Below are 22,724 nucleotides of genomic sequence, written 5' to 3'. Positions count from 1 at the left end.
AAACCAAGATCAGAAAGAAAATTCTGGTCAAGCTTTGTATTAGCATAATTTTCCTCACTGTGTTACTGGTCACAGAGAAAACAACAATATAAAGCTTCAAATTGTAAGTGTAATACTGCCGTTAGAGTGGGGTTGCTGTAGTTTATAATTTCTAATACGTGCTTATTTCCCATTCCAAATAAACCATCAAAAAGTGATATGTTCTATGTCTCTTTGGAATAAAAGTAAGGGAAGCGATTGCATGAGGTACAAAAGGCGAGGAAACTAAAAGTATCCCATCTGGTGAGTTCCTGTTCCAAGGAAAGGATTGCAGGACCAATATTATAACCGGAGCAGAATTTTAGGAATCTGAACTCCTAAATATATGATTTGCTTCCACTGTAATGGAATGCTTCGACCCCAAGAGGGACAAAACCTAGTTGGATGTAAATACGTAGCTGTAAATTTTTAATCAACAGGGAATCCTGAAAGTTTGCCAATCACTGCAAGTTTCTCAAGCATGGGTGAGAGGGAAGAAATATAAAGCAGAACATCATCTGTAAAAGCAGAACATTTTCGCTCCACTGTACCAATGGTGATGCCCTTAAAAAACAAACAAACAAAAAAAAAACTGTTGAAGGATACGGAAGAGCTGGTTACTAGCTAGAATAAGTAAAAGCCAGGAGAGGGGACACCTTTGCCTGGTCCCTCTATGCATGACTATCTTAGGACCTGTAACACTATTGACTAACAAAAAGCTGCAGGGACAAGATTAAAAGTATTCATTTATTAGGTTAAAAAAGAGGGGAACATAGTCTTCAAAGGCTGGAACACCAAATAAATAAGGCCAAAGGAGCATGTCAGAGTCCTTATGGATGTGTGTAAACTTTCACTGGTCATTCAATCTTCTCTGCACCTACAAATCCTCCTTCAGGGCAGCTGATCTGCTGCAAATGCTCACTGTAATAATGTGATGTAATAGTGGTTTCCTCTCTGCAGACTGTTGTACACATATTGGGACTGCCAGCAGGGTGGCAGACTATTTCCATGCTGCGTTTCTTCTCTGATCAACAGAAGGCTGTTTATAAGTAGCACTTATTCAGCACAGCTTTTGTGGCTTGGTAAAGGTGGCTTCTCCCATGTCTGATTATGCTTAGAGTTGTCAGAACATCTGTAAAGTTCTTGTGCATTTTGTTTGATTGCACACTGCTAATGTCCAGGGGCTGGAAACCATATATTCCGCAAGGCTAGACATTTGTAGTTGTTTGTTCCTGCAGATCACCAGTGTGTACTGTTTACACATATAGGATCGCTGGTTGTATATTTTCAAGACTGCACGTCTGGTTGCTGTAGTTATTGGTTTACATATGCCTTCCTGCCTCCTTTACCAAGTAATTTTGTTTGTTTTTCCTGCCCGCTGTATTTCTACTGAAGCCTTTGTCCTTGTATTGTCCATGTGTTTAACTTGTATTGCCCTTGGTTACAAAACAGAAACACAGATGCAGATGAAAAAAGCATTTGAGTTATTTTCTGACAAACTCCCCACAGACTGCAGCCTTTACTCTGGCTGTTCAGTACATTGCTGTAACATTTTCTAAATTTGGTCTTTTTTAAACTTATATTTCACAGCTAGTCAATAGTATTGAAGTAATTCATTATCCTTGCTTCTGTTCTGTCTACCACTATGGGGGAGATTTACCAAGTGTTTGAGAGACATAAAGTACTAACCAGTCAGCTTTTGTCATTTTACAGGCTGTATTTGGAAAATGACAGGAGCGGATTGGTTGGTAGTTTATCTCTAGCCAAGCTTTGAAAATCTCCTTTATGAGTGGCAGACATTCCAGTGGGCATTCTGCTGCAAGTACAACACCAGTTACCAGCAGTAACTGGTCTGGCTGCTGCTATCCCAGATGCTGTTTGTTTAGTGGAAGACTGATCTTAGAAGTAGCTCACATTCCATCAATCATTTTGAAAATAGGACAGGAAGGTTCTTGTCTGGTATGAGATTGAGCTCTCCTAAAGCCTGGACTGCACCTCTATGTACAACTCTGATGTCATTCTTTCTAGGTGTCCTGTGACAAGAAATCACTCCAATGTACTTCTTTCCTTTTCTTTCCACTAATAGAGGTGATCATGGGTAAGGTGCATATGGAAGACGGACATCTTTTAATCATGTAGTCAGATTTAAGGAAAGAGTAGTGAACTTTAGACCTATATCCTTAAGTTGTTGTGCAGTGGAGCATTTGTATATTAAAGATTCAAAATAACTTTATGGTGATGCTTGTCCTATAGTGTACTAGTATTCTTAATTAGGGATGTGGTTGATATGCCGGCGCTCAGGATCCCGGCAGTCAGCATGCCGACGCCAGAATCCCGAACGCTAGCAATGCTGCTAGACGGAATGCCGACCCACAGGGTCTATTCCCACTCGTTGGTGTCCACAACACCCACAGAGTGGGAATAGAACCTGTGGCGAGCGCCCCAAGCCTGCTGCGTGGGGAGTGCACCGAGCCCACAAGGGGCTTTGTTGCGCTCGTCCCCCATCCCCACCACTTTATTACGTTGGCTGGCTGGGAATCTGTATTCTTTCCATGGATATCTATACACATAGATAATACCTGGTTCGTTTGCGAATGATGAAATGTTTTCTATAATCAACTATTATAGCCATTTGAGGGATTGGCTTTGGTTGGGATTATTAGGGAGCAGAAGGTAGTAACATTCCTCATTTTCCCAAGCAGAATATGCAATACTTTGTTGCTTGAGTTGAAACCAAATTCCTCTTTGAAATATTTGTTAGATCTCCAATCAATAAAAAGGAAGGTTTTTGCTTGTTTCTTCTATTTTACATACCAGTCTAACTATGTGCATAAACAAACTATGCAGTCTTGATGGTCAGTGGCAAGAGAAAGTTTATCATGGGAGTGCACCATAAACCATACATTTATATTATGTGCCTGCTCTTCAGACAAGCTTATCAAATTCTGGAACCACAACATAACCTTCATAACTTTCCTATCCAATTACATCCCCTCTGTACCGTCCACACACACATCCTCACATATTTTCTCTTTCTTCACTTTCCCATGCTCCTGACCTCAGGCCAGCATTGTTGTGTGACCATATCATACAGCCCACCAAGAACCTTTGCAATCTGATGGACCATTATGCATTAGATAGCACCTTTCCTTGTGTATCAATGCCTATTTCTCTATTGATTGTAAGCTTGCGAGCAGGGCCTTCCTACCTCTTTCTATTATCACCCAGTTTTGTTTTGTCACTGTTGTATCCAGTTGTAAAGCACAGTGGAATTTGCTGCACTTTATCAGAAACTGTTAACAAATAAAACATTTAAGTACACTTTTGTTTTAATTAACAAAGAAAAATGAAAATGCGATTTGAGCTTGAACATCCTGGCGTCAGAATAATGTGAGACTCCCCTTCTCTTGTGTGCAGCCGCCAGAACCAGCTTAAAGACCACCAGCAACAGCAGCAACAACAACAGCAGCAGCAACAACAACAAGTGGTCTCCTTGTGTCAGCTCCCTGATGACGTGGACTGTCTAACTGTCCCACGTTACAAGAGAGATCTGGTACAGAAACTAAAGATTCTGAGACAAGAGCTGTCACAACAACAACCACAAGCTGGGCACTGCCGCATTGAGGTATCCCGCGAGGAGATATTTGAGGTAACAATCATTTTGGATTACACTATGTCATGCACCTGGGATATTTCTGCTTTATTTTAAAACTAGAAAGCCGTGCTCAAATCTCCAATAGGAGTTGGTGGCTTTGGGGATACTTTAAGCTGCTGAGGGTCCAGAGATCCCCAGCACAAATTCTTAACCCCCCAGTAGTGATGCCAAATTTTGTGACACGAATGCTGACGCTGGGTCTGTGAGAGCCATTTGGATATTGCATTGTTTTAGGAATTCTATGGATATTGATCAGGAAAGGAAATAGAAACCCATTGTTAATCTCCAACTATTTAATTCACCCAGAAAACATTATTATTATTATTATTATTATTATTTATTACATTTCCTTTCCAGTATTTTTTAAAGCATTCCTCACACATAAATTTAGCATGCTGCAAATAAAGAAAATTATTACATTTTTCACAGTAATATTGTGTTTTTCTGTCCTTGTTGATGTATTTTATCATCCTCGTTTTCCTGGCGATGGCAGTTTTTCAGTACAGCAGTAACTACAGGCTCTCAAGAGTACCTTCAGTACTGACGCTGGGTCTCAAAGACCCGGCAGACAAAGAAAGGGCTGTTGCAGCAATCGCAATTAGCACATGATTATGCTTTGTCTGTCAACGGAGAGTATACAACACGTTACGAAGGTACTGAAACGTTTTACTCCTTCTCTTGACCAGAAATTTGACCCGATAGTACAAAAATCAGAATGGCTGGGTCTCAAAGACCCAGCGTCAGCAGTGAAGAGTTAAGGTATCAGTATACCAAGCTTGTTTTAGTTCAAGATTAATGTTTTATCTTGTGCAGCTCTTTGGGCAATAAAACACAAATAGAGCGCACCAATCATTTTGTGTTTGTTTTAAAGGAATCCTATAGGCAGGTGATGAAGATGAGGCCGAAGGACTTGTGGAAGAGACTAATGATCAAATTCCGTGGAGAAGAAGGTTTGGACTATGGAGGGGTTGCCAGGTGAAGTGTTTTTATCATGTCTGATATGAAATATGTTGGTAGTTTAGTGCAACTTTACTTTTATCCATGGAAAACAGTTTAAAAGAGAGATGCATCATTTGTATATGATCCTCTTATAGTATGGTGGCTCTGCTTATTCTAAGTATTTAGATAGTCGTCAGTCTACACCTTTTACATGTGGCCTTCAATACACTTCATCAATCACATGCACTCTAACGTCTTCCTTTATATGTTTACTGTACATATTAAAAAATAATATTCCCCAGGTTTTATGATACAGCCCCCCACGTCTGTGTTTCAGAGGTTCTCCTCCTAACACTACCTCGGAAAGTTTTGCCTTTATACAGCTGTTGTGTTTGTATGTGTCTGCCATCTCCTCCTTCTATGCAGCCTGCATGCCTGTTTCTGACAGTCACCCCCGTTGTACAGCAGCTTGTGTGTATGCACTACAGTCCCACTGCGTTTTATACGGTGGTTTCACTGGGTGGTTTGAATCTTATTAGCACATTCAGAAAATTGCTGCAGGAATGTTAATTGCTGATCTCTTTTATCCTTTAGAGAATGGCTTTATTTGTTGTCTCATGAGATGTTAAACCCATATTATGGCCTCTTCCAATATTCTCGCGATGATATCTACACACTACAGATCAACCCAGATTCTGCAGTCAACCCGGTAAATCTATCCCAGCCCTATACCCTTCCTGTTCATGGTTTTAACAGTAATCTTGAAATGTTATTTTCTGTTTTTGTATTTTCAAACTTTTCTGTCTTACAATGTTTTAGAGTGACTGGTGATACCAGATAATTAAATGACCTCTGTTTTACCTGTAGGAACATCTCTCCTATTTTCATTTTGTGGGGCGTATCATGGGCATGGCGGTATTTCATGGGCACTACATCGATGGTGGCTTTACACTACCTTTCTATAAGCAGTTGCTGGGGAAACCAATCACGCTGGATGACATGGAATCTGTAGACCCCGACCTACACAACAGTCTTGTTTGGATACTGTAAGTATAAGCAGGGAAAGGGTAGGTATTGGTGCTTAGTAACAGCCATAGGGGAATTTCTTTGCTTTTTCATCTCATTTCCCTATACAGGTTGAGTATCCCATATCCAAATATTCCGAAATACGGAATATTCCGAAATACAGACTTTTTTGAGTGAGAGTGAGATAGTGAAACTTTTGTTTTTTGATGACTCAATGTACACAAACTTTGTTTAATACTCAAAGTTATTAAAAATATTGTATTAAATGACCTTCAGGCTGTGTGTATAAGGTATATATGAAACATAAATGAATTGTGTGAATGTACACGCACTTTGTTTAATGCACAAAGTTATAAAAATATTGGCTAAAATTACCTTCAGGCTGTGTGTATAAGGTGTATATGAAACATAAATACATTCTGTGCTTAGACTTGGGTCCCATCACCATGATATCTCATTATGGTATGCAATTGTTCCAAAATACGGAAAAATCCAATATCCAAAATTCCTCTGGTCCCAAGCATTTTGGATAAGGGATACTCAACCTGTATCTACTTTCACTGCCTTTATAGCCAATGTTGTTTTTCCTTTCCAGCGAGAATGATATCACAGCTGTATTAGATCATACGTTCTGCGTTGAGCACAGTGCGTATGGAGAGCTCATCCAGCACGAGTTGAAGCCCAATGGCAAAAGTATGCCAGTGACTGAAGAAACCAAAAAGGAATATGTCAGGTACATGGCTACATACTACCCCATTCTTTGCTATTAAAATATCATTTGTTGTGACTATTCCACTCCATCACTGGTTCCATACAGTTCAGATGCATAACTCCTCTTCTCTAATATCCCATGTGAGAGAGCAACATAACTGACCTAGAACCCTTTCCGTCATCACAGCCTAACACTGGTGTTTTCATTCCAGGCTCTATGTAAACTGGAGATTCCTTAGAGGGATCGAGGCTCAGTTCTTGGCGCTACAGAAGGGATTTAATGAGGTTATCCCACAATATCTGCTGAAGACGTTTGATGAGAAAGAGCTAGAGGTGAGTATTGATATGAACATTCACACTAACATAAGGCCATAATAGTCTGATAATATCTTGCACTGCGGAGTACTTGATATGTATGATGCCCTCCTGGGTTGGCGTTTATGCTCCTTTACTTGCCATGCTCATGGGCTGTGGCTCCCTGAGTCAGTCCTTGGGCTATGGAGTATAAGGAGTAGGTTAACTGTAAAGGGCAAGAAATAAAAAAATAAAAAAAGTTGTGCAATATGTCTTCCATGGAACAATATACAATTTTACACCATTCTCTATTGAAGTCCCTAAAATAGTTATGTGTTGTGCTTTTCGGATATTTTTATAGTTCATTTCCTGTTTTATTAATATGGAGAGCTGATTTATACTCAAACGGACACGTGTATTCTGTAAAAGTGATGTTTTATTATGACCTTAACTGAACTACGCCCACTTTTTACTCCTTGGCTTAAGTGCAGGAAAAAATGATGGTCTAATGTTATAAAATACGGAGTGCAATGAAGGACAATCGTAAAGACAACACATAGTTTCCATCCCTCCTCTTGTAGAGGTTGCCCCCTTAGAGACCATCAGTCCTGCGCAAGGCACATAAATAATACTTGTCATACATTCCGATGGCTGACCTCCTATGTACTGTAGCTTGGACACCAGTGATCTGTCAGCCATCGTGTTATGATTAACACTTGGTTTCCTAAAGAGTCTCTCCAGTTGTACGGTCAGTCTATACAGAGGTCTGCGGGGGATGCTATCACATAATTTGTTCTGGATTTCTATGAACTCTTTGTTTGATTTAGCTTACTTTGGGACAACGCTTGGCAATCAATCCTTTATCCTGTACACAGGAACTGATTGCCCAGTGAGCGCACAGAAATGAAGTCCTTTCATATGTCTCTTTTCTGATCTTTGGGAGACCTGTGGATCGACACATTTTTTTCTCTTCTCAGTGGGCAGCATGTAACGGCCCGTATTTCCTTCATGGGCATGTAGTATGCTCTTCACCTTTTAAGGCTTATGTACAAGTGTAAACCATCATTGGCTGATTCACGCCACTGAATAACTGTACTGTATTTCTATTGGGATGATATAAAAGTTGAAGCAGAGGTAAAGTAGCATGTGACTAGCTGTAGATTGGCATGTACTCCAACTCGTGCTTTTCTGGTGGAAGTACGTTGCCCTTTTCTGCTAGGAGCTAGACAGATTGGAGGGTAGTCGGACTTGCTGGGTAATGTAGTTCCCCCACAGCTTGTGAGTTACAGGGTACTTTAGCCTGGTTTGTACTAATGATGTATACTGTTGACTTCTAGTTAATAGTGTGCGGACTGGGAAAGATTGACGTTAATGACTGGAAGTCCAACACCCGGTTAAAACACTGCACTCCAGATAGCAACATTGTGAAGTGGTTCTGGAAGGCGGTAGAGTCTTTTGACGAGGAGAGGAGAGCACGTCTGCTTCAGTTTGTGACTGGATCCTCTAGAGTCCCTCTGCAAGGTTTCAAAGCATTGCAAGGTAATGGTCTTCTTCTAAATTGGATCTGCTATATCCACCCAGCCACCTCTGTAATATCTTAGCTGCTCAGTGTTTTTCAGCCTTATCCTGCTGTGTTTAGCCATTCCAATACTTTTTCCTAATACCTCTAACCATTGTTCACTGAAATCCATTGCAGCTTGGTATAGTAATGTGCTGTGTAACCAACTTACAGACCTGGAGATACTGGTATGGTGGCCTGGTAAGAAGTTCCTGGCTTTCCCCATCCGAAGCCAGCAGAGCATGCTTTGTGCCAACAACTTTAACGGAGTGTATTTCCTTAAAGCTTCAGGAATCTGTAAAGTAGGTCCAATGCTGTTTCCTGTTACCAGTGGCAGGAAATGTCTGGGGCCGATGATATTACTAAACACTGGAATATTGAACAGTGCAACATCAATCTGCTCCTAAGTGACTGCATTCACATCCAGGTTTACAGAGAGGACTCTGCTTCTGATGTATGGGTGGCAGTGTCACAGATCTTACCGTTCTTCTCAAGATTATGAATTTATATAGTCCTTTTTGCTATCAATTACAGTTTTCTCCTACCATAATATACTGCTATAAAAACGTTAGACTTTATTAACTTTAGATTACAATTTCTGTTTCACATTAATCCTCCATAGTTGCCTTTAATCTATCAATAACAATTCTTCTTTTAGTGTAGAGCAAAAAATATTCCCGCACCAGTATAGTTTTTTTTCTTTTTTTCAAAAGGTATTTTTTCAGCCATATGAAATATAATACATATATAGGTGAATAAAGTCAGAAAATGTGATATTAAAATTAATCTCTACAGAGGCTGCTGCAATATGATGTTTCTTCTAATAAAGGCTTAATAGCCCCTGCCACTATCCATAATGCCTACTTTGTACCAATAAAATATATTGCTGATTTCATATGTTTTAATTCAATAATCACCAATACTTCACACACTGTATCTACATCACCTATCCACTGCAAACAACTCTATCCATTATCGTGTTGCAATAAAGTTTATTTATTTTATAAGAATGTGTTTATTATTTATACCTTTCTTAATTCACTGAATGAGTTATCATTACTTCATTTCATGCTTATGGTAAATAAAACACTTCTTTCCATTACACCAATGTGTTTACTTTATTTTTTGCAACTTAATTGCAGTGGTTAATGGACACTAGTGTGTGACAGTTATATTGTTTCAAATATCAGCAATGCTCTCCATATAATTGACCCGGATGCTGGGCAATATTTGTTGTGCCCGGCTGGTTATTTATAGTTATAATCCACTGCTCTGTATCTTATAATGTGTGCTCACCACCTATATTTATAACCATTCCAGCGTTAGTATCATGCTAATGACCATAGACACCTCGAGCCGTGTGTAGCGGCTCTGAGTGCCCGCTGCGTGCGGCCGGTAAACACTCTCAAACTAATAGTCTTTGCTCCCGCTCCTGACCCCACCGATGGGTGTTAATCAGATATTACCCCAACACTCCCCGTATTACCGGGCTTGAATCAGTACAGTAGGGATAGGTTGATTTGAATAGAGGGACTCAATTTGATAGTCTCTTACTGTGTCTTTCAGCAATCCAGACCCCCTAATGGATTTAATGTCCCTTCTTCGTGTAGTCTATTTCATATACTACGCTTAGGTTATTACTGTATTTAAAACAACATTTTTTCAATACAATAGCAGTGTGATTTACGTGTCACATTTCTTTCCAGCTAGATAGGCGCTTATATACTCGTAATGCTTTCAGCGGTTCAAGCCGCGTCTAGCGGCTCCAGATAGCTGCTGCGTGCGGCTGGCTCAATCTCTCAGCCTGCACGTCCCAGCCTATACGTCCCTGCACTCGATCCTGATTCTGCCAGTACGTGACGACTTGTTGTTAATCGTGCACTCTCGCTGCACTGACCGTCACTAAATCTGGCAGAGATCAGTCATTAATACTCAGAGCATTAAAACATTATTTTTCATTAGAATAGTAGCAGTCAAAATTAACAGCTAGCAGCAGTCTCTGAGAACGCCAACGCACGTTTCACAGAGGCTGCTTCGTCAGGGAATGTAAATCGGCAGCTATTTGGAGCCGCTAGACGCGACTTGAACCGCTGAAAGCATTACGAGTATATAAGCGCCTATCTAGCTGGAAAGAAATGTGACACATAAATCACACTGCTATTGTATTGAAAGAATGTTGTTTTAAATACAGTAATAACCTAAGCGTAGTATATGAAATAGACTACACGAAGAAGGGACATTAAATCCATTAGGGGGTCTGGGTTGCTGAAAGACACAGTAAGAGATTATCAAATTGAGTCCCTCTATTCAAATCAACCTATCCCTACTATACTGATTCAAGCCCGGTAATACGGGGAGTGTTGGGGTAATATCTGATTAACACCCATCGGTGGGGTCAGGAGCGGGAGCAAAGACTATTAGTTTGAGAGTGTTTACCGGCCGCAAGCAGCGGGCACTCAGAGCCGCTACACACGGCTCGAGGTGTATATGGTCATTAGCATGACACTAACGCTGGAAAGGTTATAAATATAGGTGGTGAACACACATTATAAGATACAGAGCAGTGGATTATAACTATAAATAACCAGCCGGGCACAACAAATATTGCCCAGCATCCGGGTCAATTATATGGAGAGCATTGCTGATATTTGAAACAATATAACTGTCACACACTAGTGTCCATTAACCACTGCAATTAAGTTGCAAAAAATAAAGTAAACACATTGGTGTAATGGAAAGAAGTGTTTTATTTACCATAAGAATGAAATGAAGTAATGATAACTCATTCAGTGAATTAAGAAAGGTATAAATAATAAACACATTCTTATAAAATAAATAAACTTTATTGCAACACGATAATGGATTGAGTTGTTTGCAGTGGATAGGTGATGTAGATACAGTGTGTGAAGTATTAGTGATTATTGAATTAAAACTTGAAATCAGCAATATATTTTATTGGTACAAAGTAGGCATTATGGATAGTGGCAGGGGCTATTAAGCCTTTATTAGAAGAAATATCATATTGCAGCAGCCTCTGTAGAGATTAATTTTAATATCACATTTTCTGACTTTATTCACCTATATATGTTTTATATTTCATATGGCTGAAAAAATACCTTTTTAAATTGAAATAATAAAAGTTATGTATTAAATTATAGTTAATTGAATCTCGGTGCACCCCAAAAAACGGCTTCTTTTTTCTGTGTGTTTGTACTAATTCTTCTTTTAGGGTGGAGTAGTAAACTCCCCAGACAAACCCACTTGTAGTGTCCTGGGCTCTACCCACCTCTCTGCATTCTGAAAGCCTGTCATAGTGTAGTAACCACTTTCTTCACTATTTTTCAGGCGCTGCAGGCCCACGGCTATTTACCATTCATCAGATTGATGCAAACACCAATAACCTGCCCAAGGCACACACTTGGTAAGTTTTACTGCGTTCTTCAGCTGTTAAACACCCCTCTATTCTGTGTATACTATGACATTTCATTTTCTGTCAGGTCTTACAGAAGTACAGCACTGTTTCTTTATATTGGGATCTCAGACAAGCTTGAGTGGGCTATTCCATTAAAAAGGAGGCATAGAAATGTCAGATTCCTATTGTTGAATAGCCCACAATTTGTTTTATCTCTTGCTGTGGTTTGGAGTATACAGTGTACAGATGTGTCCACTTACATCTAGCCTCCCTGCACATTAAACGTCCCTTCTAGTCACGCCATGCCGTGGAGTAACGTGGTAGCGCTGAGCGTCTCTTCATTTGACTTTTTCCATTTAAAATGCGTTTTGTCCGCAAAACGATGCAAATAGGGTGCACAAGCAGCTTATGCTGATTAAAATTATATGCAGCATAACTTTATTCTCTGTGCGGCTATATCTGCATACGCAATGCTACTTTACAGTGTTTTCCTACACAACACTGTAACATGCCATTTTGTATGCAGTTACAACGTGCAGACGCACAGAGAATATAGGCATTTCGCATATCATTGTAATCAGCATAAGGTGCTTGTGTGTCCTATTCACATAGCGGTGTGAATAAGATGCATTTTCAGCAAAAAAGACGTCTGACTCTAACGGAGTTACATCGGGCTTCTTAACTCACTCACGCCAGGCATCTCCCGCTATGTGGTGTATTGAGGCAAGATGTATCAGGACACACCTGCATATTAAGATCCCTAAAACAGTCGCCGTTATGTTGTTTACTCGGGATGTAGTCAGTATCCCGATGCTCAGCATGCGTACTGTCAGAATCCAGTCGGTAAGTATTGGGTTAGGTACTAGGAGGAAGGTTAGGACTACGCCGCGGGAGGGTTAGTGTTAGACCGGATATTGAACGTTTTGATTCGGACTACCAGCAGACTGAGCGTAGGGATTTTGTACCCAACCTGTTACCTCTGTGATTGTACAGGCTATGCACTCATTTATACAGAATGCTGTGTAAGTATGCCAGATTTCCGTATATGTGCTTGATCCAAACGTGCTCCATACGGAAGTCTATCAGTGTGTATCATTCCCGATACCCAAGTACTGATAACTGTAACCTTTATACATCTCCGTATAGGTAATAAAAACAGGACCGTATAGCTTGATTGTGACAGAAACAAGGAAGCTTGTCATTAACTAAATCTCTCTTTCTCAGCTTCAACCGAATAGACATCCCACCGTATGAAACTTATGACAAACTCTACGAGAAGCTCCTCACCGCCATTGAAGAGACTTGTGGCTTTGCTGTGGAATGATAGATGTCAAACATGGACAATATTAATAAAGTGCTATCACACAGTCCCTACCCCCTCACTCCCAGTATCAGAGGTGCTTCTGGAGCTACGTTCCGCAGGGCACTGTGACTGACGAGAGAAACTGACACTTTGGGATTCTATAAATATATATATATATATTTTTTCCATTAAGAAAAAGTCGTACTGCGCTCACGACTTAGCTGCTATTTAAAACAAATATCTTGAACATTATAAGGAACACTGACTTTTTAACTGAAATCAGTGCTCTACATATAAAGACTACTATTACTATTTTTATATGAAAAGGGTTATTACATTCCCTCTTCCCGGATCTTGCACCAAGAAGCATGGTTACCAGCCTAGAGAGACAGCCCCAGCCAGGAGATCTGTTACAGGCCTGTCCAGGAAACGGGGTCATAGATGAAGTCAGCCATGCTTGAGTTTTGAAGAAGGTGAGCTGCCTTGTTGTGATGTCCTAGAAGATCCTGGCACTTGACATCAATTGGGAGAAGCTTATATTAATTACATCACCTAAGGGGGCTGTCTGAGGACCCCCGCTGTCAGTTCAAGTGGATTCGATGTATGATACTGAACTAGCATATTACCGTAGTGGCTAAATGGTCTGTATACCAGCTATACACCACTTATTTTATTAATATAATAATTCCAAATGGAATAATTTCATACCAGCCATGCCTCTATATGTTTGTTTTAGATGTCTACATATTTCTTGTTCATAGGTCTTTGTGTTCTAATTTAAAGTGTGCCAGTTGCCTTACATTGGAGGCAGTCATCTTGTGGGCTGAAGCAATATTCACAAGAATTCAGTCAGTCAATTTATTAGGGACCAGTGACATCCCTGAGAATGCAACCAATATGTTCACTAAGAACCAGTAACATCCAAAGAATGCAACCTATCCACTCACTAGGGACCAGTGACGTCCCAAAGAATGCAGCCTATGGATTCACTAGGAACCGGTGACCTTACTGAGGCACATAGAGGTAGCCATTTTGTGGACTGAAACCATTTTTGAATGCCAACTATTCATTCACTATGAACCAGAGACGGCAGCAAATGTCACTAGTTCGTAGTTCATTGAAAGGTTGTGTCCTCATTAATAGATGTTCAGCAGACAAAATTGCCTTCACCACTCTGTAGGTGACGCACACCATTTAAGCAGAATGTTGAAACTTCCTGTCCACAACACGGTTCTATTCAGACACACTTGTGGAAAGGAAATATCAGACCACTGATTTCCTCTGCACTGTTTTCTTTTCTTTTTTTCCGTGCAGTAGACACTATATTATGAGCTTAATTTTAGTATTTAAATTGTATATCAGAGGATGTGGACGTAACACTGGTTCAAGCACCTCCAAGTTCAGTGTCTCATTCCGTCTAAAATCTTTATCCGGTCTTCTACCTCTGGTCTTCATCTGTATATAGAATTAAAAAGGGAATTTTCTGTGAAAATTCTGTGCATATTTGTATAGGCCGGGTTTCATTTCAACTTTTATCTGCCATCTTTTATGTACATGTAGCTCGTCAGTGAGAGAAAACAAAGCATTAAAGACAATTTGTTCTTTCAGACAGGAAAAGGATTTCTAATTACTGTAAAGCCAAGTGACTGTCTTATCCCCAACTCAGTTGTCTGTGTGTAAAGTGTATGATTGGCCTAGTCTTCGTTAGTAACCCTTGCCACCTCTATCCAATAGAGGGAGACATGGCTACTACAAGATGGACACTTCCAATATTATTGCAAAATTTGACGTGTTTTAAGCTTAATATCCTAAAAGTGATACCTTCTAATTTTCCAGCAATAATGTTTCTGTGGGTAGTGGAGAAGCTAGAGGTATAGCTGTGGAGGATCAAACCTGTTCCATTTATTCAGGCATTTTTTTATTTTGACATCAAGCCTTACAGACCCCACAACTTGCTGTTGACTTGCGCCTTAGTCACTTGGAAAGCTGTATCAGTTGAACTGTTAATACAATTTCTAAAGTTTTGCTGCCTCCGCATGGCTGAGAAATTGTTTATCCTCTAAACGTTAATCTAACACTAGAGTGAGACGCTTTACAGTATCTTTGCCAGCTGCTCCAGTGGGGGTTATACATAGATCAAGCAAACATTGTTTTTGCTATATCGCCTGCACGGTTTCATTAGCAACTAAGGATAAATCTAGGGAGAACAAAGCAGCACCCACTTCTATATGGAAATCACAGGAAGGTGTCTGTCAGGTTCCAGAGTTGCATATACTGCTTCTTGAGTACCAGGGGTTTTGTGAGAGAGTTGTGACCTTAGGCTGGAAGTGAACTAAGCTATGTTGTGTAGATCACCTTATATGAAGCCATATCTCTTTAGGGTTCATAGGAGATCCACAGGAAAATGTGTGCTGGACACAACTGTTTGTAGCTATTGAACGAATTTCCAATTTTGCATACATTGCTTTGTTTCCTGTCCCTCCATATTTTGTTGTGGTCCTTTGATCCACTTGCGTCCATGTATGCCATTAAGAACCCTTTTCTTGCTGCAGGGAGCAGTTTTAATTATGGTCTCCTCTGAAGATTTATGATTACTGCTAGTTACTGTTTTACCAAAAAATGAAATAAAAATAAGCTTCATCTTCCCCCCCCTCCCCCAAACACACTCTGACCTTTAATACACATAAGGGTAACCTGTGAGTGCCTATTCAGGGCTAATGTGTTTCGGTAGATCTGGGGGTGATAATGGAAACCAGGCATTTTATACCCATTGTTACATTATGGTCAGGTTGCCTAGATTTGCTCCTCTGACAGATAAGTGGAATCAGATGTGAAAACCACATACTTATTAATATTCTAATTTTAAAAGTGATTCCCCTTCACTAACCTGGTGGCACCAGCATGTTACTGAACATAATGTTATTTGCTTCAATTTATAGCTGATGAATTAAAAAATATTTTCAAAGCTTGATGTGTTTTCCTGACTACAGTATGCAAAAGTGAACCCATTACGGTCTTGATTAGACTACCCGAACCTCCGCAGCGCCTGTAAAATAATTACTATGCAAGGGCAGATAAACAGGACTAATGGGTATAGTTCCAAAAAATTAATATACAAAGAAGAATAAATGATAAATAAAAATGACAATTTTAAATCCTATAAACCTTAAACGCACACATATAAAACAGAACAGCTATCAAAGGACTTGAATGTGTATTGATTCTGATTTGTAACTGATCCAAATCTCCCTGCATGCAAAGCAACAATAATAGGGGAATTAGTAGGGATCATAAAGGCCCAATATGATATGCAGTGTCCTGCTGTTATTATGGTTATCAATTTTGAATAACTGAGGAAATGTGGGAAATCGCTGTGCGATGCATCTCCACAAACCCTGGCAGCAGTCCTTAGTGCAGTAATAAGCAGCTGGTGTAAAAAGACAGATATCCATTGTGACTGAATGCACCTTGGTGCCGGCGCCAAGCTATCAGACTTGTTTAGTTCCACTGTACCTGGGCCTATAGGGAATGCCCTCTTATGTCTGTAACCAATGGTTACTGACTCCACCTGCTGCGCGGGTTACTCTATGCCACCACCAGGCTCTTGCTGCATATTATTTATCAGTTATTTTTATAGTGCACACATTCCACAGAGCTTTACAGATAATATTTGGCCATTCACATCAGTCCCTGCCCCAGTGGAGCTTACAATCTATATTCCCTATCACATGTACACGCAGACACAAAGTTTCCACCAATGTGTCATTCGTGCATAGGCTGTAGACTTAAGAGCGGCACGTCCACACACTGAATTTAAATCTCAATAATACCACAATGGAGATCAATTCTTTATAACCTGCCAAACTGCAAATGTGGTATACAGTATGTCAGTGAGTGTACATGCGGACTTCACTATGTGAGAAGAACTATCCGACTTTTGAATCCCGTATATCTGAAAACCTGGGAAATATAAGGAAATGACTTACAACAGAACACCTTTCCAATTATTTCAAAGAGAAGCATAATTGCTCTACTCAACATATATAAAACTTTCTGTTACGTCCTAGAGGATACTGGGATTCCATTTAGTACCATGGGGTATAGACAGGTCCACTAGGAGCCATGGCCCCTTTAAGAATTTGATAGTGTGGGCTGGCTCCTCCCTCTATGCCCCTCCTACCAGACTCCGTTTAGAAAATGTGCCCGGATGAGCCGGTCACGCTTATGGAAGCTCCTCAAGAGTTTTCTGCATTTATTTTATATGGGGTCGATTCAATTCACCGACAGTTGAATAGCGCCGGGAATTAGCTCCCGGCGCTATTCAATTCAACTCAAGTTAAGTCGGCGAATGCCCATTCTCCCGGACTTAACAGGTTGTTTTGTCGGGAGAACAGGCATTCTCCGACTTAACTCCCCGCCGCGATGCTGATTCCCGACAGAATCAGCCGCGCGACAGCACTTTTGTCGGATTTCCTTTCTCATCCCCCAGGGGTGAGAGAAGAATTCCCAACAATTGTGTCACTTGGCGCTGTATTGAATAGCGTTGGGAGCTAATTCCCGGCGCTATTCAACTGTCGGTGAATTGAATCGACCCCAATGTTTGTTATTTTCAGGCAGGGCTGGTTGACACCAGCCTGCCTGCTTCGTGGAACTTAGTGGGGAGAATGGCCCAACCTCTTGAAAGGTTAATGGTCCCATTCCTCGCTGACAGGACACTGAGCTCCTGAGGGAACTATTCGCAAGCCCCACCACGGCGAGCGTACATTCCCGCAGCACGCCGCCACACCTAACACCCAGAAGAATAAAAAGTGGTGAGTACTAAGCCGGCGTCCCGGCTAGCGGGTTGCCGGCCATTATGGCGGCATGAGGGTACGGAGACGCACTGCTCCTAACCGGGGTGGAATGCGTCTCCAGACACAGTACACAGCTGCGTCTCTGTACTCAGTACCCATACTGGCAAAAACAGCCTTAAAACGGGTTTCTCTCCATTTTAATCACCAGCTTACCTCAGTCAGTATAAAAAAAGTGGGAAGACCGTGTGCCATTGAAGGGGCGGGGCCTTCACTATGAGCGGATCTAGCAGCTCACCAGCGCCATTTTCCCTCTGCAGTGGACACAGACGCTGACTGATAGGGACGCGCAGCTCCTCCGGAGTGACTCCAAATAACCTCCGCGATAGCAGGGGGGGGAGGGGGGAGTAGTGATTATTAGTGTAATAAGTCCCCTATCAGGGTACATAGTCTGCGGCCCAGATAAGCTTGGCATTAGGGCATGGTGGAGGCTGACTCCAAATAACTCTGTGTCTCCCTGAAGGGCTCTTTGTGGGTTAATTGTGCTTAACCTTTTTCTGTTTGTGTGTGTGCGCGCAGTCACATTTATATTATGTCAGGCAAAGAGTGTGTTTCTTGTACAGCGGAGTGTTCCTCTTCACCAGGGAGCTCACTACTGGGTACTCAGGGCAGTGCGCCTTCCCAGAATAATGGGGCTGAACCGAAGTGGGTTAATTCCATTTAATGATCTCAACTATTTCTACAAAACTATCCCGCAATGAGAAAGAGATGCAATACTTAAGACAGACTGTGAATGAGTTTATGAATAGAGACTCCGTCCCCAAACCAGCGTCTCAATCCCCTCCCATTTGTCCGCAAAAACAATCTCTGGTCCATATCCTGCAGTCTGACTCTGACGGGTCAGACATGGAGAAGGGAGGAGGGGGATGGGAGCTACTCTGTCACAGGGAATAGAGGCTCTTCTAGAAGCTATCAGATGTTCTGAAGATTCCTGATAAGGTGTCAGAGGAGTGTGAGGAATCTTATGTTAATGTAAAAAAGAAGTCCTCAGTCACTTTTCCTGCGTCAAAGGAATTGAATACCCTGTTTGAAGAACCGTGGGAAATCCTGATAAGAAATTTCAAATCGCTAAAAGGTTGGTCTCATCTTTTCCTCTGGAGGAGAGGAAAAAATGGGAAAATCCACCGATAATGGATTCATCTGTCTCTAGGCTGTCACGAAAAATTGTATTGCCTGTCCCTGGTGCAGCCTCCCTAAGAGATACGGCTAATCGTAAAATTGAGACTTCACTCAAATAATTGGATCACAAAAGCCATTGCTAAATGGTCAGGTAACCTATTTGAGGGGTTAGATTCCTTGTCGTGGGGGGGGGGGGGGGGGAATGTTTTACTCTTGCAGCATATACAGGACTTTGCATACTTTATGGTGGAAGCCATAATACAGAGAGGCTTGCTTAATGCACGCACCACCGCTATGGCAGTGTCAGCACACAGGGGCTTGTGGCTACACCAGTGTACTGCTGATGCGGACTCCAGGAAAGGCGTGGAAGCCTACCATTCACAGGAGAGGCCTTGTTTGGAGATGAACTAGACAAATGGATCTCCAAAGCTACTGCGGGTAAGTCTACGTATCTTCCTTCCGCAGCTCCCCCAGCCAGGAAAGCTTATTCAGCTTCAAATTTACAGTCCTTTCGGACAGACAAGTTTAAGGGAAAATCCCTGAGGTGCTTCTACGGCCTCCAGAGGCGCAAGAGGTAAACACCGCAAACCAGCAACTGCAGGTGTTCAGGAACAGAGCTCAGGCTCTGCTTCCTCAAAGACTTCAGCATGATGGTGGACTGCGATGTCTGGAGGACTGTCAGGTGGGAGCCCGACAAATTCTTAAGTCACATCTGGTCAAGTTTGTGCCGGGTCATAGATCTTATTTTCCAGGGCTACAGACTAGAGTTCCAAGAGCTCCCACCTCATAGATTCTTCATATCAGGCTTACCAGCTTCACAAGGGGCAAGTATAACTTTTCAGCAGGCCATACAAAAACTGGTACAGACTCAAGTCATTGTTCAAGTTCCACCTCATCTTCACAACAAGGGGTACTATTCCAACTTGTTAGTAGTACCGAAACCGGACGGTTCGGTAGTACCTGTTCTGAACCTCAAATCCTTGAACCCATTCTTAAGCGTGTTCAAGTTCAAGATGGAGTCTCTGAGAGCGGTGATCTCAGGTCTGGAGGAAGGGGAATTCCTAGTGTCTCTGGATATCAAGGATGCGTACAGTACCTTCACATTCCGATCTGGCTGCCTCATCAGGCTTATCTTCGGTTTGCACTGCAGGACTGTCACTACCAGTTCCAGGCCCTGCCATTTGGTCTCTCCACGGCACTGAGGGTGTTCACAAAAGTGATGGCAGAGATGATGTTTATACTCTGCAAGCAGGGAGTGAACGTAAATCCGTATCTGGGCGATCTTCTGATAAAGGTGCCGTCCAGGAAGATGTTGCTGGACAGCATTGGTTTCTCAACCAAACTTCTCCAGGATCATTGGTGGATTCTGAACCTTCCGAAATCTCACCTAGAGCCAACACGGAGGCTCCAATTCTTGGGAATGATACTGGACACAGAGTCGCATAAAGTGAACCTTCCGTTGGAAAAGGCAATGGTAATCCAGTCGATGGTTCGGGATGTCCTGAAGCCAACCCGGATATTGGTGCATCTATGCATTCTCCTTCTGTGGAAAATGGTGGCCTCTTACGAGGCGCTTCAATACGGAAGGTTTCATGCAAGACCCAGCTCAATCTGTTGGACAAATGGTCCGGATCGCATCTTCACATGCACCAGAGGATCCGTCTGTTGTCAAAAGCAAGGATCTCCCTCCTGTGGTGGCTACAGATTTCCCACCTCGTCGAGGGTCGGAGGTTCAGAATTCAGGACTGGATCCTGTTAGCCACTGACGCAAGCCTTAGAGGTTGGGGAGCAGTCACCTACGGGGTGCAGTTTCAAGGAAGATGGTCAAGTCGGGAAGTCATCCTTCCAATCAACGTTCTGGAACTCAGGGCCATATACAATGCCCTTCTGCAGGCCTCTTCACGATCGGGCCATTCAGGTCCAGTCGGACAATGTGACAGTAGTGACGTAAATAAACCGACAGGTCAGAACGAAAAGCAGAGCAGCAATGTCAGACGTGTCAACAATTCTCCTCTGGGCAGAAAAAACGCTGTGGTGTTGTCAGCGGTCTTTATTCCGGGGGTAGACAACTGGGAAGCAGACTTCCTCAGCAGACACGACCTGCACCCGGGGGAGTGGGGCCTTCACCCAGAAGTGTTTAGGTGCTTGACACGTTGGTGGGGATATCCACAAATCAACATGATGGCCTTTCATCTCAACAAGTAGCTCAAGCGGTATTGTTCCAGGTTGAGAGACCCACAGACAGTGGTGGTAGACACTTTGACTACTCCATGGGTCTATCAGATTGTGTACGTGTTTCCTCCACTTCCTCTGATCCCAAGAATTCTCAGAAGAATAAAAAGGGAAAAGGTTCAAGCAATACTCATTGCTCTGGGCTGGCCATGAAGGACCTGGTACATGGATCTTCTGGAGATGCTCCTCGAAGATCCGTGGCCTCTACCTCTTCACGAGGATCTTCTACAACAGGGCCCGTTCCTCTATCAGGACTTATCGCGGCTACGTTAGATAGCATGGAAGTTGAACGGCTGATTCTAGCTAGACGAGGGATCCCTAACAAAGTTATCCCGACTATGATCCAAGCCAGGAAGTGGGTAACGTCTAAACATTACCACCATGTTTGGAAGAAATACGTCTCTTGGTGTGAGAGCAGAAAATATTCTGCGGTGGAATTTCATCTGTGACGTTTCCTGCTTTTTCTGCAGCCGGGTGTGGATGTGGGCCTACGTCTGGGCTCCATCTAAGTCTAGATTTCGGCCTTGTCCATTCTCTTTCAGAAACAACTGTCTCTTCCTGAGGTCCAGACGTTCTTGAAAGGGGTTCTGAACATCCAACCTCCCTTTTTACCTCCCACTGCACCTTGGATCTCAATTTGGTGCTGCAGTTCCTCCAATCGGAATGGTTTGAACCGTTACAGGAGGTAGTCGTAAACTATCTTTTGTGGAAGACCGTCACCCTCTTGGCCTTGGCTTCAGCAAGAGGTGTGTCGGAGCTGGGGGCTTTGTCTCACAAGAGCCCCTATTTAATTTTCCATGAGGACAGAGCTGAACTCTGAACTCGTCAGCAATTTCTTCCTAAAGTGGTGTCTGCGTTTCACATCAACCAACTTATTGTGGTTCCGGTTATCACCGACACTTCTGCTACTTCAAAGTCTTTGGCTGTTGTGAGCGCTTTGAAGGTATACGTAAAGAGGACTGCTCGTCACAGGAAATCACTCGCTGTTCGTTCTCTATGATCCCAATAAAATTTGGGTGTCCTGTTTCAAAGCAGACAATTGCATGCTGGATCAGGCTAACTATCCAGCATGCTTATTCCACAGCAGGTTTGCCATTTCCAAAATCTGTACAGACTCGCTCTACTAGGTGGGTGGGTTCTTCCTGGGTGGCTGCTTGGGGTATCTCAACTTTATAGCTCTGCCGAGCGGCTACTTGGTCTGGTTCGAACACGTTTGCTAAGTTCTACAAGTTTGAGGCTTTGGCCTCTGAGGACCTTCAGTTTGGTCAGTCAGTTAGTTCTGGAGGAACCTCAGCACTCTCCCACCCGGTTTGGGAGCTTTGGTACATCCCCATGGTACTAAATGGAACCCCAGTAACCTCTAGGACGTAAGAAAAAATAGGATTTTAATTACCTACTGGTAAATCCTTTTCTCATAGTCAGTAGAGGATGCTGGGCGCTCGCCCGGTGCTTTGTTTTTCTTGCACTGTTACTTGGTTAAGTATTGTTGGTTCAGCTGTTTCTGTTTAAAGTTGTGTTAGCATAGCTTTCCTATGTTTTGTGTTTGCTGGTTCGGAATCTCACTAGTATCTTTATCCTTCTCTCAAAAGTATGTCCGTCTCGTCGGG

At 42.2% G+C, this 22,724-nt stretch overlaps 1 protein-coding gene across 5 annotated transcripts in view; it reads left to right on the top strand.

Moving 5' to 3' along the window:
• SMURF2 (SMAD specific E3 ubiquitin protein ligase 2) overlaps positions 1–15,882 on the top strand; it is a 270,295-nt gene extending 254,413 nt beyond the window's left edge. For all 5 annotated transcript variants that reach the window (XM_063960812.1, XM_063960810.1, XM_063960809.1 and 2 more), the window contains exons 11-19: positions 3,436–3,667; positions 4,545–4,648; positions 5,207–5,321; positions 5,480–5,658; positions 6,234–6,371; positions 6,562–6,682; positions 7,981–8,182; positions 11,547–11,622; positions 12,838–15,882. In XM_063960812.1, coding sequence (XP_063816882.1) covers positions 3,436–3,667; positions 4,545–4,648; positions 5,207–5,321; positions 5,480–5,658; positions 6,234–6,371; positions 6,562–6,682; positions 7,981–8,182; positions 11,547–11,622; positions 12,838–12,937 — 1,267 coding nt within the window. In that variant the 3' untranslated portion in view covers positions 12,938–15,882. The remainder of the gene's footprint in view (positions 1–3,435; positions 3,668–4,544; positions 4,649–5,206; positions 5,322–5,479; positions 5,659–6,233; positions 6,372–6,561; positions 6,683–7,980; positions 8,183–11,546; positions 11,623–12,837) is intronic.
• The last annotated feature ends 6,842 nt before the right edge of the window (positions 15,883–22,724 follow it).

This window comes from Pseudophryne corroboree, chromosome 3 (assembly GCF_028390025.1).
Source record: "Pseudophryne corroboree isolate aPseCor3 chromosome 3, aPseCor3.hap2, whole genome shotgun sequence".
Taxonomy (NCBI): Eukaryota; Metazoa; Chordata; class Amphibia; order Anura; family Myobatrachidae; genus Pseudophryne; species Pseudophryne corroboree.
Note: the sequence above shows the minus strand (reverse complement) of the source record. Positions and strands in the feature narration are given on the sequence as shown.